At 37.5% G+C, this 15,870-nt stretch overlaps 1 protein-coding gene across 1 annotated transcript; it reads left to right on the plus strand.

Moving 5' to 3' along the window:
- The first annotated feature begins 7,950 nt into the window (after window positions 1-7,950).
- On the plus strand, window positions 7,951-8,325 carry LOC140861619 (protein RALF-like 24). Its single transcript, XM_073264643.1, has one exon. The coding sequence runs from the start codon at window positions 7,951-7,953 to the stop codon at window positions 8,323-8,325; it is 375 nt and encodes a 124-aa protein (XP_073120744.1).
- The last annotated feature ends 7,545 nt before the right edge of the window (window positions 8,326-15,870 follow it).

The following is a 15,870-nucleotide window of genomic DNA, read 5'->3' on the forward strand; positions in this document are numbered from 1 at the left end:
GAAGAGTTGGGGGACCGAAATGCAAAAGTTGGATTTTTATATATATATTATCCTTGCAAGTGGCCAATCACATCACTGCATCCCTCATTCTCCCCTTTCCTCCTCCATTCGTACGTACTGAAGCGAGGAAGCCATGGAAGCTTTTCAAGCTTTTCTTCCGTCCGATTCGCACGATCCGTCTGTCAGATTTTGATTCCGAGTTGAGATTCACGATTACCGCATCGAGGGCTTCGTTTTGATGTAAGTTTTGCTACGATCCTCGAACTTTGATTTTTGTTGGGTTGTCAAAATTTGATAATCTTGGAGTATGTTGTTCTTGAGCTAGCATAGATCGTGTATTCGAAGTCGGTTTGGAATAAGAACAAAGTTTGGATTTTATATGAATTTTGAAGCATATTTCGAAAATGGGGTTTTGGATTTTGGTTGGATTTTGGTTGCTTTATTGGATTGAAGGATGATATGAGTTGATCGGAGTTGATTAATGTTGTTGTTGATTTTTGGTTTGACCGTTTATAGCCGTTATGCCGTCGAAATCGAGTTTGGATTATCGGTTGTTTTGTTTCGGTTTGATTTCGGATTTGATTGAATTGGTAGATTGATATCGAATCCTTATATTTTTCATTTTCAGATTTGGATTGGAGTTTCGGATTTGGATCGACCTTGGGAGTTGATTCGAGTTGAGAATTGAAGACGGTATATTGATTGAGTTTCTTTGTTTTGATTTGTTGTGATTCGATTAATTATTTATTTGAGTTCGTTGTTATTTTCAGATTTGAATCCTCGACGGACTTGAAAGATAAAAGACGAAATTGAATCGAATGGGGTTGAATACTCGAGTTCGAATTGATTCTCGAGTCCCGAAAATCACATACTGCATGTTATTTGCTTGTGTGAACTTGATTGATTATTTGTTTACAATTGCATTCATATTGAGCCGATTATTCGATTCGTTTTGAAGATAGACGATTTAGGGAGCGATATTGATGTGGCTTTGGATTTCGAGTTTTTCCAAGTGCCAGAATACTTCCTATAGTTGCTCTGAAGTCTAGGGGTTTGAGTTGTACAACATCCACCCCGAAAGGGTGTGTAGGTGTGTTGTTGTAACGACTTGGCCCCGGGATCCCAACTGAGTACCGATCGTTATTTCGATTATCTGACTTTGATAATCCCGAGTTTTTAAGTCATGCATACATTCATTTTCATTTTTGAATTGTTATTGATTGATACTTTTCGATATGAGATGTTTATCTGATATTGCATGTCTGTCCCTTTTTCTTAGAAATTATATTTCTAACCGATTTATCCGGCTGTTATTTTTGTTTGTATGTGTACTTTGCAATAGGAGGATCAGGAGCTGGACCAAGTCGTTTGGGTTAGCTCGGGGTGAGATGATAGAAGTGAGACACCGCGTTGTAGGGTCGAGTTTGTTGAACCTGTATTAGTTTTGTTGAGTCGCTTGAACTCTATTATCGAACTCGACTAAGTGTTGTATTTTGGAAGCACTTAGAACTGGTTGCATGATCTAATTATTAATGTGTATTGTGCCCTTGAGATTAGAATTGATTGGATTGTGTTTGGTTTGATTTTTCCAGGTTCTGCTCGGCCTCTGCCCGTTTGGCCTGTGCGCGGGCGAGGCATGACCTCGCGCGCGCGCGAGTATTCCAGGAGGGCTCGGGAAATTTTGCCCGCGCGCGCGCAAGCTCTCTCCTCGCTCGGGCGCGAACATTTCTGCGAGCCTCTGCCCGCGTAGCCTGCGCGCGCGCGAGGTGATGACCTCGCGCGGGCACGAGGCTTTGTTTAAAAAAAATATATTTTTGATTCGTTTTCCGCGGCTCTTGGTGTTCGATTTTATTTATTTATTCGAGATTAGTAGATTAGAAACGGGGTCTCACATGACTAGATGGAGAGAAAGTGCGACCCCATTTTTATATTACTCTTGGAGCCTATCGTGCTTCAGAGGGTGTCTGGGATCTTTTCTTGCTTCAGATGGTTATTCGGGGGGAGGCTATCTCAGTATGATGTGTTGCAACAGTCACAGTAAGGGTATATAAATAAATATTCGATATTTAGATTCTCTCGTGAAGATTTAGTTGATGCTGAGATTTAGTATCGAAGGAAATTAGTTATCATCTGACTTTGTCAGAGATGAAGTGTAACATTCCTTGGGACAAGGAAGATCCAGGATACCGGATCGGGAGAAATCTTCTTTGGGCTTAGTTCATCTTGGTATCCATCTTGCATGGACATAAGTGGTGGTAGTAGGTCCGGACTAGTATGGGATTGGTGCCAGTAACTACCCTTAGCTATCGTTTGACCCTGTCAGAGATAGGAATGATGATTTCAGTGTGGATTTTGTAATTCCAAGTGTTAGGAATTAGCAGATTTATGGAAACGAGATCAGAGTTGTTGATCGAGCCATGTAAGTTATCAGTGGATCAAGAATGATTGATGCGGTCGTTAAGCCTAAATCAGTGCTGATTTGAGTTGTTGTTGACAAGAATTGTGCTAGTTCAACTTTTGGGTTTTCTTCTGCTTAAGAAGAGTTGATAAGAAAGTTTTACTTCTGATATTCTGTGGCAGATACAAATGTTTTAACCCCGTGATAGGGGAGGTGACTGTTCTTTTGTAGAAAGAACAATTTGAATGGTTCTTTGCTTGGTGATTAGAAACTGTTAACTTATTTTTTAGGGACTGAACTGAAAAGTTGTTAATCTTTGAGAAAAACTGATAGGATGAGTACAGTACTCAAAGATTCAGATACTTATGTATGTTTCTGCAGTATTTTTGAGATTTCATTGTCGGAATTTGATCTAGAAAGTGATTAAATTTTAATGGGTACTAAATAGAATCAAGTTTTTAGACGTGGGAAAAGGACAGCAGCTGAGATCTAATGTTACCAGGTCTAGCGGGATTGTTGTCACTGATTTTCCGGGATGTCTATTGGATGCATTAGAACATTGATGTGTATAGGATCGAGTCAGGAGTTAGCTAGATTGCATTGATTTGAGGACTTCACCAAAGAGGGATGAAACAGTTTTTTTCATCTAGTAGCACAAGTCAAAATTCAGCAAAGAATTATTATTATCCGTGGTTGGATAATCAGTATCCTCAGGTGTTATCTCAAGTTTTGAGTTAGATATCACTATTCAACTTGGAATATTAGTACTATAGATTGTACTAATCGACTATTGAGTCAACAGAATAAATATTGATGTTTCCAAGAAAATAACCTGAAGGGTTCAGGAAATCAGGAAGTGTGAACAACGACATTGTCACATATATGATGACAAGGTGTTAATCATTAGTACTAGAATTCTTTTGTTATACAAAAATACTTGTGTACTTAGTTCTAGTGAAAAGATATGAAGCATTTTGTGTATCAGTATGTTAACTAGTATTGGGTGTATCAACAGATTTAGACTGAACATCGACAACCTAAAAGTTTGTATCATAAGTTATCGATTCTTGAGTAGAAGAGGAAATAAAATCTTCAACAAACACCAACTCACCCAATCGAGGTGAAGTCAAATACTTTATTTCCTCTGACTTTGGTGCAACTATAGTGAGTCTTCTGGCTCTGGAAGTAAGTCTACATTTCGTGCCACTCAACTACATTCCTCCAAACATCATATGCACTCTAGGCCTTTCAACCCTCTGTGCTTTTCAGGCTGGAGTTCAAGATGAATGCAACATAATCTATATGCATTAAAGACTGTAAAACATCTTCAACATCTAAGCACATAAGCAAGGAAATCATCAAATCATCTAATCACATAAAAACACAAAATCAAACACGTATGTGATTAACAAGGGAATACTCGAGAATAATAGCTATTTCGAGCGTTCTATCCCCTCTGGATTAGCTGTCATTTATACCTTTCAATGTCGAGTCTGAAAGCACGTCAAATCTAAAAATACAACATCAAAAGCATCTATCAAAATGTGCTCCATGCATAGCAACTTGCTCAATGTAAACAAACTTCAAACCTTCTTCAATTCTTTCTTGGTTCGAAGGCTGATTTCTCGAGTCGGCAAACTTCAATATACAACAGAAATGAAGTGTTTGGAACTATTAAAAGAAGCTTCGACTCAATACAATATATCATTCATTCAACAAGTTCAAACTTGTACAAATTCTGAAATCGGCGGCGTAACGGCTAAAAACCGGCAATCCAAACGATATCCAATCAATCCAACAATCAATATAACTCATAATCTCCAACATATCAGCTCACATAACTCAAAACTCAGCATAGACAGAAATTATAGGGTTCGAATTTTGCTTCAATAAATCATATCAAATTCAAACGACATTTTTTTTCCGAACCATCTGCGACTACATAATCGTTACATCTCATATATGCATATATCTTAAAATCATGCACTTCCATCTTAAACATAAAAATAGAATCTGAGAAAAGTGAATAAAACTTGTACCAAAACGTAGCTTGAACCGGATGAAAATGGTGTTGAAAACAAAGCTGAACGTTTTCTCCCTTTTCTTCTACTGAAGACGTTGGTAAGTGTAAAGAAACAAGTGGGTTATTTGATATATATAAGCCAAATTGCAGTTTAGTCCCTGAACTTTTGGCTATTTGCAATTCAGTCCCCGGAAAATTGATTTAATTCAATTTCAATCCTTATTCATTTAAGAATATTAGAATTTAATTCTAAACTCTAAATATTCCCAAATTAAATATTATCGGATTAAAATTAAATAATCCCGGGCCTTACAGAACCACCCATCCAAAACCGACCCTAAGGACCCTAGATCAGACCCCTAACCAAGGTTTAGAAGTCCCAATCAAGCCATGGTCAGAAAATTGTCAACATGATCTTTATACAACCAAAAATGGGATTATAGGCATGAATCATGAATAATATCCTTAAATTCTGAAAACAAATGCATTAAAAAATTCATTCATAGTAAAAATCAGTGTATATGATTTAAATGGTGTTCAAAAATGGAAATCAAATGTGCCTTTGCGATTTATTCGCTCTAATATACGTTACCGACGCGTAGATTGATCTCCGGGACGAACGGCACGTCAAACTCTTTATTTTTCTTCAAATTAATGTGCTGTGAAGGGGAGGAGAGTTTCTGATGAATGATGGAGGCGGCTGAAGTGGAATAAACGTGAGGTAGAGGGCAGGGGAAAATGGGCTCAACTTAACTATGGGATTGTATCTTCATGGGTTGAGTTTACTAAAATATTTAAAACACCACAAACCCAATCAAGCCCACCAATAATTAATATATTTCATGCAAATTTTCGGAATAATGGGCTATGGGATTTTTAAATCCCTTGAAAAGCTCTAAAAATGGCTCATTTATGTGAAAATTGGGCTTCTATACATATATATATTAAAACTCTTATTTTCTAAAATAAAATCTTAAAATACTAATTTATAACTCCTAAAAATTTTAGTCATAAAATTTTGGATAAAAACTTTTATCTCGTTCGTCCACGGTCCCGTCTACGCGATCGCAGAAATAACCTTTATCAAAGAAATCATAAATTCCATAATAGCGGATTAAACGCAGTAATAACATTTAAAACATGCAGATAAATCACATAATTCACATAATAGCACATAAAAGTCATTTAACCCTTTTTAATTTATTTTAAAACCAATAAATCCCCTAGATATGCATGTGGGTTTACGTGGAAAATTTCTGGGCGTTACAGAATGGACGCAATGTTCGTGGAACGGACGCAACGTTCTGGTAAGCTGATGTCATCTGTGACGTTAGCAAAATGATGTCATTGCTTACGAACATGATGGGACATCGAACGCAACGCTCGTCGGACGGATGCAACGTTCGTCGGACGAACGCAACGATGGCGAACGGACGCAACGATGGAAGAACGGACGTTCCGTTCTCTGTCTATAAATAGAGGAGCCGAGGCCTCATTTCAACTTGCCCCTCTTCTCTCTTCTCTCTCGTTTCTTAGCCTTTCTAGTCAGATCTAGGGAGTTCTAGGCATCCTATTGGGAATCCAAAATTGGCTGAGCGATCCCGGTGTCGTAGCGGAGCTGTGCCTAAGTTTTGAGGCAAGCAATGGGCTGACGACGGACGCAGGTATAGCTTTTGCTTCCTAAAAATATTTATAAGTATGCAATAGCTTAGTTAAGGCTTTTGGAGTAATATAATGATATTAGTATCATTTCGCCGTATAGTACGGACTATAGGCGTGGACCTAGAGCTAGTAGAGCTTGCCTAGTAGTGAGGTACGAAAGTACTGTTCGAGATATACTGACTGAGTATGCATGTATTATGTGCTTGCATGATTTATCTGACATGATTTTATGTGAATATTTTATGGCCTGACTGTATGCTGCATACATATTCCATATCGAGCTATATACTTGGGATATTATAGGGTTTTACCCTATCCTGTTCGTGGATGGACTTCCATCGATTTGGGTCCTAAGTATACACTGGTATTTAGTATGGGAGCCACCTCCTGAAGCAACGGCACAGAGTGCTACATATCAGGGCCCGATCTGTCTTTGTTATCTGATCCTTGGCCTCTAGTTTCAGTATGCGGTACACTTGCATTCATGCATTTATATAATACGACATACTCATACTCTTGTGCTGAGAGTTTTATGCTCACGTCTCATACTGTATGTATCTGGACACCCTATTCCATGGGGCAGGTTTGCGATTGGATGAGGCGGGTGGATCCAGGAGGGACTAGGCAGTGGATGGCCAGCTGGGATTTTGCCTTTGTCCTTATTTTCTGATGTATTTGGGATAATACATAATTCGATATGGTTGTATAATTATTTGGGTATTTACAGATTCCTTTTCTTGGGATTGTATAATGTTTATTGCTTTCGCAGTTTATTCTGGTTTACTGTTTTAATTAAGTTAATTGCATGTTTAAGTTTCTGATTAGTAGGTGATCTCAGTAAGGGTCACTACATATATATATGTATATGTATATATATATCTTAAGGTCATTCAGTATATATATTATGCATCCGGAATAACGATACTTAACTAAGAGTGTTCATTTGGATCGAATCGAAAACAAACCGAATTTAATGGTTTGGTTTTATTTTTCGGTTTAAATTAATTTCTATCTATTTATTTATTAGTTAATTTTTCATTAATAAAAATAAAGAACAAAAAAATTGATTTTGAAACTACAAAAATGATTTTGAAAAATAAATAAAAATCAGTTTTTGATTCAATTTAGTTAACCGAGCTAAAAAATCGAACCGAACCAAAAATCAAAAAATAAACAATTAAAAACACCGAATTAATTGTTCGCTTTCAGTTCAAACTAAATTTTCAGTTTCGGTTCGAGCCGGTTAACCGAATTATAAACACCCCTAGTTTTAACCCAACATGTTTAATTGAGCATATGGTGGACCTATTGTTTTTTATTGTGAATCTAGACTTAATTGAAAATGTTATATTAAAGTGTTACTCCAAGTATAACATAGACTTGACCATATATTTTATTCGAATAGGTTTTTTGTGAGACCGTCTTACGGATCTATATCAGTTAGACGGGTCAACTCGATATATATATATGTATATACGCAATGAAATTGAAAAAAAAAGTAAAACTTTTTAATAATAGGATCGTGTCGAAAATTTATCTCATAAAATTAAATATCACAGTTTTACAAGAGTGTTTGTGATAATATATATATATATATATGTGTGTGTGTGCGGTTTTTTTTTTTTTTCCAAGATATGTTAATACAGCATTCTTTAGAATAAAGCAAGTGAAAGATGGAACGCACACAAAAGGCAACAACTTCTGCTCCTCCTGTGGCCCTTTAAATACACCTTCGGCCGTCCACCCACGCCTAAACAACTGGACACCATTTTCCCACTCCAAACACACTGACATGTGAATCTCACTCCCATCATCATTTCAAACCAAAAACAAAGGAAAAACTTGGAGCCCCCCCACCACCAACAAAATGCCCGATACTCCACCTTTCCGCTCTCTTTTCTTGGTAATGCTATTCTTCTCGCAAATCCAGCTGAAAACCTGTTCTGGGGCCTCAATTTTGGAGCTAAATCCCGTGAAAACCGGTGAATTAGATGCAATTGTGAAAAGGGTTCGTGCAGAAAAGGTTGGGGAGTGCTCAGAAGCCGAGTTGAAGATGGAATCCGAGAGTAGTCGGAGGATTTTACTGATGCAAAAGAGGTATATTAGCTACGATACTTTGAAAAAGGATTTGGTTCCGTGTGAGGATCCAGGGGTTTCATACTACAATTGTGGAGGCTCTGGCGTGGCTAACCATTACAGCAGAGGGTGTGAGGTGATTACGAGGTGTGCGAGGGGAGATTAGTGAATTAACCAACTTCATTTGAGATTTTGATTGAAGATGGCAGACTTTTTTTATTTTCAACTTTTCTTGGTTTTTGTTTCTTGAAGTCTCATTTTGGGGGCTTTCTTTCTTAATTAAATGCTAATTGCTAAGTGTATTTTCTATGATCCTTCAATCTTATAATTTCAATAAAGAGCGTGCTTGCGTTTCATTCTGTAGGTGAACTGGATTAATGAGACCCTACGATGCTAAATATTCAAATCATTTATCTTAATGATTCATATCTATGTGTATGAGTATAATAAATCTTAAATTATTGACGTGACAAGATATATTAAAATAAATATTTGATGTAGGCTGAACTCTATCGAATATCTGCTAGCTAGTGAAGTTAACCTTAATCCCTCTCACAATAGATGTAAATTAGGGTTAATTTTTAGCCGAAAATAGAACTTGAAAAATTGTGTAACTCGAATATCAGGACATTTTAATTTTTTTAATGACAGGTTTTCCAAAACAAAACATATGTAGAGTCTATGAGCATCTTGTTATTGATCTTTCAACAGCATGCACACAGCAACACAGTATATAGCGAGCCGAGAGTTTGACTCTCTATCTTTAAGACAAATTTGCCCACCTAGGTGCTTACGGGTTGATCAAAGTGTCTCCCAAGATAGAACGCTATCTCCAACTTCGATTAGTAGCACTACGAACACTTGAAAGTGTTTAAGAAACTCAGACTCGATATGAGTATGCAAGAGAAGAAAAGAGAATCAGAAATGAGCGAGTTGGAATGAATGGGGAGAGGTCTATTTATACACGTTGGAAGGCTGCCTTGATGGGTTGCATCACTTCAGACGCACTGGTTCAGTCGAAGTGGTGCATTGGTTCAGGAGAAGAGACGCACTGATTCAGGCCGAAGAGATGCACACGTTCAGCTGAAAGGACGCATTGGTTAGGACCCAAAATCGCACTGATTCAGGCTAAAGCGTTGCACTGATTCGGGCTGACACTTATTCGGAAGCAAAAAAATAAAATACTTATTTAATTTTTGTCCAAAAAAGTTATATCATGTCAAAGCCCAGCCCAGCCCACGCCCGTGTCCGTGCCGTGCCGTGCCGGTCGGACGGCGGCGGCGGCGCGCGTGCGCGTGATTCCTTAAATGCCCCATTAAACCACCTACATGTGATTCCTTAACAAGTAATTCACGAATAGATGACTTAAGAATACATAACTTATCCTCCTTAAACAAATACCCATCATGCATGAAGAATTTATCTTTTGGACCATGCAAACATGACGCATATATCTCACCAAAATCAAGATCACTAGTATATAACTCTTTCACATACTCAAATCCTAAGAATTTAGAATCTAGAGTAGATAAAAGTACATACCTTCGTGATAGAGCATCCGCTACCACATTTTCCTTCCCTTGCTTGTATTTGATAACGTAGGAAAAAGTTTCCACAAACGCCACCCACTTAGCATGCCTCTTGTTTAGCTTGTATTGTCCTTTGAGATGCTTCAATGATTCATGATCCGTATGAATCACAAATTCCTTTGGCCTCAAATAGTGTTGCCATGTCTCAAGTACTCTTACCAACGTATAAAACTCCTTGTCGTAGGTAGGATAATTCAAGGACGCCCCACTAAGCTTCTCACTGAAGTAAGCAATCGGTCGCCCATCTTGTATCAAGACACCTCCAATTCCTACACCTGACGCATTACATTCAATTTTAAAAATGTTAGTAAAATCAGGTAAAATAAGTAAAGGAGCATTAATTAATTTATGCTTGATAATATTAAAAGACTTCTCTTGCTCCTCGCCCCAATGGAATGAAACGTTCTTCTTGATCACTGCAGTCATAGGTGCCGCCAAAGTACTGAAATCTTTCACAAATCTCCTATAGAAACTTGCAAGACCATGAAAACTTCGAACTTGACCAATAGAAGTAGGCGTTGGCCAATCTCGAATTGCACTTACCTTGTCCTCATCAACTCTGACACCTTGGGAACTCACAACAAAACCAAGAAACACAAGTTTTTTTGTACAAAACACACACTTCTTCAAGTTAGCATACAATTGTTCAGCTTTTAGTGTGATTAGCATAATTCTCAAATGTTCGACATGCTCATCCAAATTTTTGCTATATACCAAGATATCATCAAAATATACCACAATAAATTTTCTAATATAAGCACGCAACACATGGTTCATCAATCTCATAAAAGTGCTAGGTGCATTAGTTAGTCCAAAGGGCATAACCAACCACTCATACAAGCCGTATTTGGTTTTAAAAGCAGTTTTCCACTCATCACCTTCTCTCATCCTAATTTGATGGTAACCACTTTTTAAATCAATTTTACTAAAGACGCTAGAACCATGCAACTCATCCAACATATCATCTAGTCTAGGAATAGGATGCTTATACTTGATGATAATGTTATTAATGGCTCTACAATCCACACACATTCTCCATGAACCGTATTTCATAGGAACTAACAAAACAGGCACAGCACACGGTGACATGGACTCACGCACAAAGCCTTTATCTAAAAGTTCACTTACCTGTCTTTGCATCTCTTTTGTTTCCTCCGGGTTGCTCCTATACGCTGGACGGTTTGGCAACGTACTTCCGGGCACAAAATCAATTTGATGTTCAATCCCCCTCAAAGGTGGTAATCCTTGAGGCAAATCCTCCGGAAATAAATCTTCAAATTCCTGCAAAAGAGAAACAACATTTCTCGGAAGATTTCCGGCTATATCACTTGTGTTAAGGAGAAACTCCTTATAGAAAATCAACACAAGTGGAGTATGCTTATGTAAAATCTCTCGCAACTCACTCTTTTGGGCCATAAATATTTTTTATTGGCCTCTTTCCTCTCAATTTTTTGTTCATTTTTTTTTCTCTCAATATTTTTTCCTAAGGTCATCTCACTTTTTTGTTCACTCTTTTTTTTGGCCTCTTCTTTCTTTTCCTTTTTCAAATGGTCATCCAACACTTGCTTTGGAGTCATCGGTAACAATACAATAGGCTTATTTTTCAAGGTAAAAGAATAACGATTTTTAAAACCGTCATGTATCACCTTTCTATCAAATTTCCACGGCCTACCCAACAAAATATGACAAGCTTGTATAGGAACCACATCACACAACACTTCATCTACATATTTACCAATGGAAAACGGTACTACCACCTGCTTATTCACTCTCACCTCCGAGCTATTATTAAACCAATGCTATTTATAAGGTTGAGGATGCTTTATAACAGGCAAACTCAACTTTTCCACCAGCTCATAACTCGCTACATTAGTGCAACTCCCACTATCAATAATAACACTACATACTTTGTTATTCACAAAGCATCTAGTATGAAATAAATTTCCCCTTTGAGTTTCTTCCTCCTCCTTTTGTTGTACATTCAACACTCTCCTGGTCACTAGCAATTCTCCAACCACCGCATCATATCCCTCTTCATCAGGATCCTCCAACGCAGGCATACTATCATATTTCTCATCCTCACTCTCCAAATCAATCTCACCACCAGCATTCATAATCATAATTTTTTTTATTAGGACACTGACTGGCAATATGACCAAGTCCTTGACATCTAAAACATTTAATATCCCTAGAACGAGTATTAGTAGTTTCAGGTGTACCTTTACCCACTTGTTTTGGTGCCTCCAATTTGGTGTCAAATTTTGGCTTGGACACCGACTTGTTGTCCTCCCGTTTTGAAACTCTTGGACGCCAAGGAATTGACGATCCTCCATCGGTAGGAAGTCGACCAGCTCCTCTCCTCTTGAGCTGCTGCTCCACCTTCATGGCTGTCTGCACCATCTCATCCAAATCAAAACAGTGGCGAAGCTCCACTTGATCATTTCTCTATTCAAACTGCACAAAAATCTGGCCATTGTAGCTTCATTATCCTCCTCAATGTTGGCCCGGATCATCGTGGTTTCCAACTCCTTGTAGTAATCCTCCACGCTTCTTGGACCTTGCTTCAGAGTTTGTAATCGCCTGTACATGTCACGATAATAATAGTTAGGCACAAACCGCTTCTTCATGACACGCTTCATCTCCTCCCACGTCTCAATAGGCGGCTCTCCACACCTTCTTCTAGTGGTCACTAATTGATCCCACCAGATTAACGCATAATCTACAAACTCAACCATTGCCAACCTCACTTTCTTAAGGTCAGAATAGTGATGGCAATCAAACACAAACTCCACACACTTCTCCCATTCCAAATACGCCTCCGGGTCAGACTTCCCATGAAACGCTGGAATTTTCATCTTAATACTACTAATATTTCCATCCTCCTTACTGCACTCCGTATGTTTTCCTCGTACCGCTTCTCGCCTATGTCTAACCTCATGTACTCTTCTCCCTCCATCCCAATTCTCATCAAAACTCTCCTCATCTCCTTCAAAATTATTTCCCTTCCTATCTTTATTTTTTTTCCACTACCACTACTCTCCTCTAATCTACTCATCTGATCATGAAGAGGTTCCAACTCCGACCTCATCACCCTAGTAAATTGACCCATCAACGCATCTATTTGAACCTTGGAAATTCCTTGGTTTACACTTTCACTAGCATCTTTATTATGATTCATGGTACCTGCAAGAAAAAGGTTAGTAGTAAAATTCCTCACACAAGTTCTCACAGATCACTCCAAACGAATCACTCCAACACTCTTTTTCTTGCCACTCAATTTATGTAGGCTTTTGCTTTGTGTAAAAGTGAATCAAACTCTTAAGTTCACAACTTTTAGACGCTTGAAGATCGACTCTCGAAGATTGAAAAAAACAAGAAGAAGAAATTTAGGGATGCTCGAATTTTAACTTGCATCCAAGGATGAACAAGAACGAAAATTGTCCACAATTTATCTTGCTTCTTCTATTTTTTTTTTAAAGCTTTTTCGGTCTCTACTTTTTTTTTTGACCGATTTCAAATCTCTATTTTTTTTTTTTATTTTTGAATTTTTCGAGATAACTTGAAGAAGGACGAAGAACGCGAAGAACACGAAGAACAGATAGTCACAAAGATGTGAAAACTTACTTGTTTCAAACCTTTACTTTGATACCAAATGATATGAATCTTATGTAACGAATCGCACCTCAATTAGATAACAAAAGAATTCAATAATGTTGTCCCGACTTTGAAACAAGTAACAGATTTTGGAATCTCCACCTCTAGTTGAACCTGTAACTAGCAACAGAGAATTCACGATAGAAAACAATCAAAGATTCAATTAAACCTTCAAAGGAACCTGTCTTTGACAACCCAATTGAAAATCGATTGACAAACGTCACAAAGCTATGAAACTTTGATAAGTTTGATTTTGGTAAAACAAAAGCTTTGATAAAATTCTAAAGAGAATTTTGTATTGAATAATCAATAATCTGAAAATCTTAGTTATCATTAAAATAATGAATTTTGTAGTATTTATATTACAACCCTAAATATTGAAAGATAACGCAAAATAAATCAAAAAGATATCAAAGATATCTCCTAAAGTTTCCTAGTAGGAATAAAAGACCTAAAATAAACAAAGTAAATCCAAAATATTAAAAATCCCGAACACACACACAAACACCTTCGGTGCATGTAAAAGGACATGGCGCGGGCGCGCCGAGAGCTCACAAAACATCGTCAATTTGGCATCCGTAAGCGCGGGCGCGCGATCATGAGGCGCAGGCGCGCTTCTTCTCCGCAAAATAATGGCGCGGGCGCGCGAGTCTGGGGCGCGGGCGCGCCTTGGCTTCGAGCAGGGTCTTCAATTTCTTCACTTTCTTGACCTCTTTTGAACTCAATAAGATTATAACTTCCTCCAAATTGAATATCAAGAAATTCAACGCCCTCTTGTATCTTCAGCAACAAAGATTGAAATGCTTCCTCAAACTTCTGAGCTCGGCCTCTCGTAACCGGTCCTCGTAGTATCTCCAACAGAGACTTAGGCACTTGATCAGCATGCGAGCCATCCATGATCGCATCGGTATACAAGAATGGAAGCTAAATCAGGTTGGAATCCGAACAGCCATTTTCCGCGGCGATGGTGCGGCAGACAATTTGAAAACGTATCTGGAACGAACTGAAAGAAAGAGATCGAGCTTCGAGCATCAAAATTCAAGGATAAAATTCATGTATTCGATCGCCTCGTCTAACATGGATGCTTTATCTGACTGCATAACAAGACATCAACATTTTATCAAACTTCCAGATACCATATAAATATGTTTTTTTGTGTAAGATTCATATATAACAAAAATAAAATGCCTTCATGGAATGAGGGATGAGCTCTTGCAATGCCCTCATCTTCTCGTTGATCCTATCCCTCCGTCTCTGCGAATGAAACAGGAAAAGATTAGAGGGATCGGTGTGAAGCAGTACATCAAAATATCATGAATTGAAACACAAGAATCCGACCGTTTCGGATAAGTTTTTCACTTCAGCTACACGGCTCTTACAATTCGTTCCATTTTTTTGGAATGTCTTATTCCCTGAAGCTGACTCGAATTCAGTAGCCTGCATCATAGGTTTTTAGATTTCAGCAGTATTTCATTGAACAAAAGATACATAAAACTAAGAGCCATTTCGCAAACTACGGACTTTTTCTGAGCCAGGTTGCTACAAAAAATGAAAAAAAAAGGTCCAAAATATCAAATGGAGTAACAATTTATAGCATATTAACCATCTGCTACAAATATCAAGAAGCAAAGCATTTCTCTCAAATCTTGATGATCGATTCTTAATGGGAAGGGGTAAAGAGCAAATACCACATAATTGGATGAAGGCACATTTTCTAACGTTCTGTTTCTTGAATGTTCACCATGTCTTCCGGACCCCGAAACATTTCTTCTAGAGAAAGCTTCGACCGCGCCTGAAAATCTATCTCGAATATCTTGCCCAACTGAACAAAACATAAAAATATCGATCAAGCTCTAAATTCAACATTTAAAAATTTAATATGGTTTAATGATTCAGCATATATATTTAAGTTGCTTCGCCTTAGCACTCGATGCGTGCATATACATTAAATATTTTTGGAATTAAGAATTTGTGTAAAAAGATTATTTCAAAATGATTTTTTTTTAAATAGATTTTGATAATAATTTCTATGCTATGTATTATGTGATCATTTAAAATTTTTTAAAAACATTGATAAAGAATACTTTATTAGGATATGATAGTTATTTATTAGATACAAATTTATTAAGATAGTTTAAACTATGAGATAAAGTAAGGAGAAATTAGAGAAAAAAATTGGAAGAAGTTGGAAAGAGGTACGAAAATCACTAATAAGCCCCACCAGTTACATAACAGATATTATGCAAGGTCAAAATTGTAAAAAAACTTTAGTGCCGTATTGACACATCAAATTGGTTAGTATAATATAGTAAAGATAAAGATATACGTGAGAAAAAATAAATCAAGAATTTACATGCATGGGAGCTCATTTTGGTGAAAGTGAGATACCTGAAGTTCTTACTAGTCTTTCACCAGACGTTCCAGCAACTGCATTTCCAGTGGGATTCTGCAGGAAAATTACACCATTT

This window comes from Henckelia pumila, chromosome 1 (assembly GCF_033568475.1).
Source record: "Henckelia pumila isolate YLH828 chromosome 1, ASM3356847v2, whole genome shotgun sequence".
Classification (NCBI taxonomy): domain Eukaryota; kingdom Viridiplantae; phylum Streptophyta; class Magnoliopsida; order Lamiales; family Gesneriaceae; genus Henckelia; species Henckelia pumila.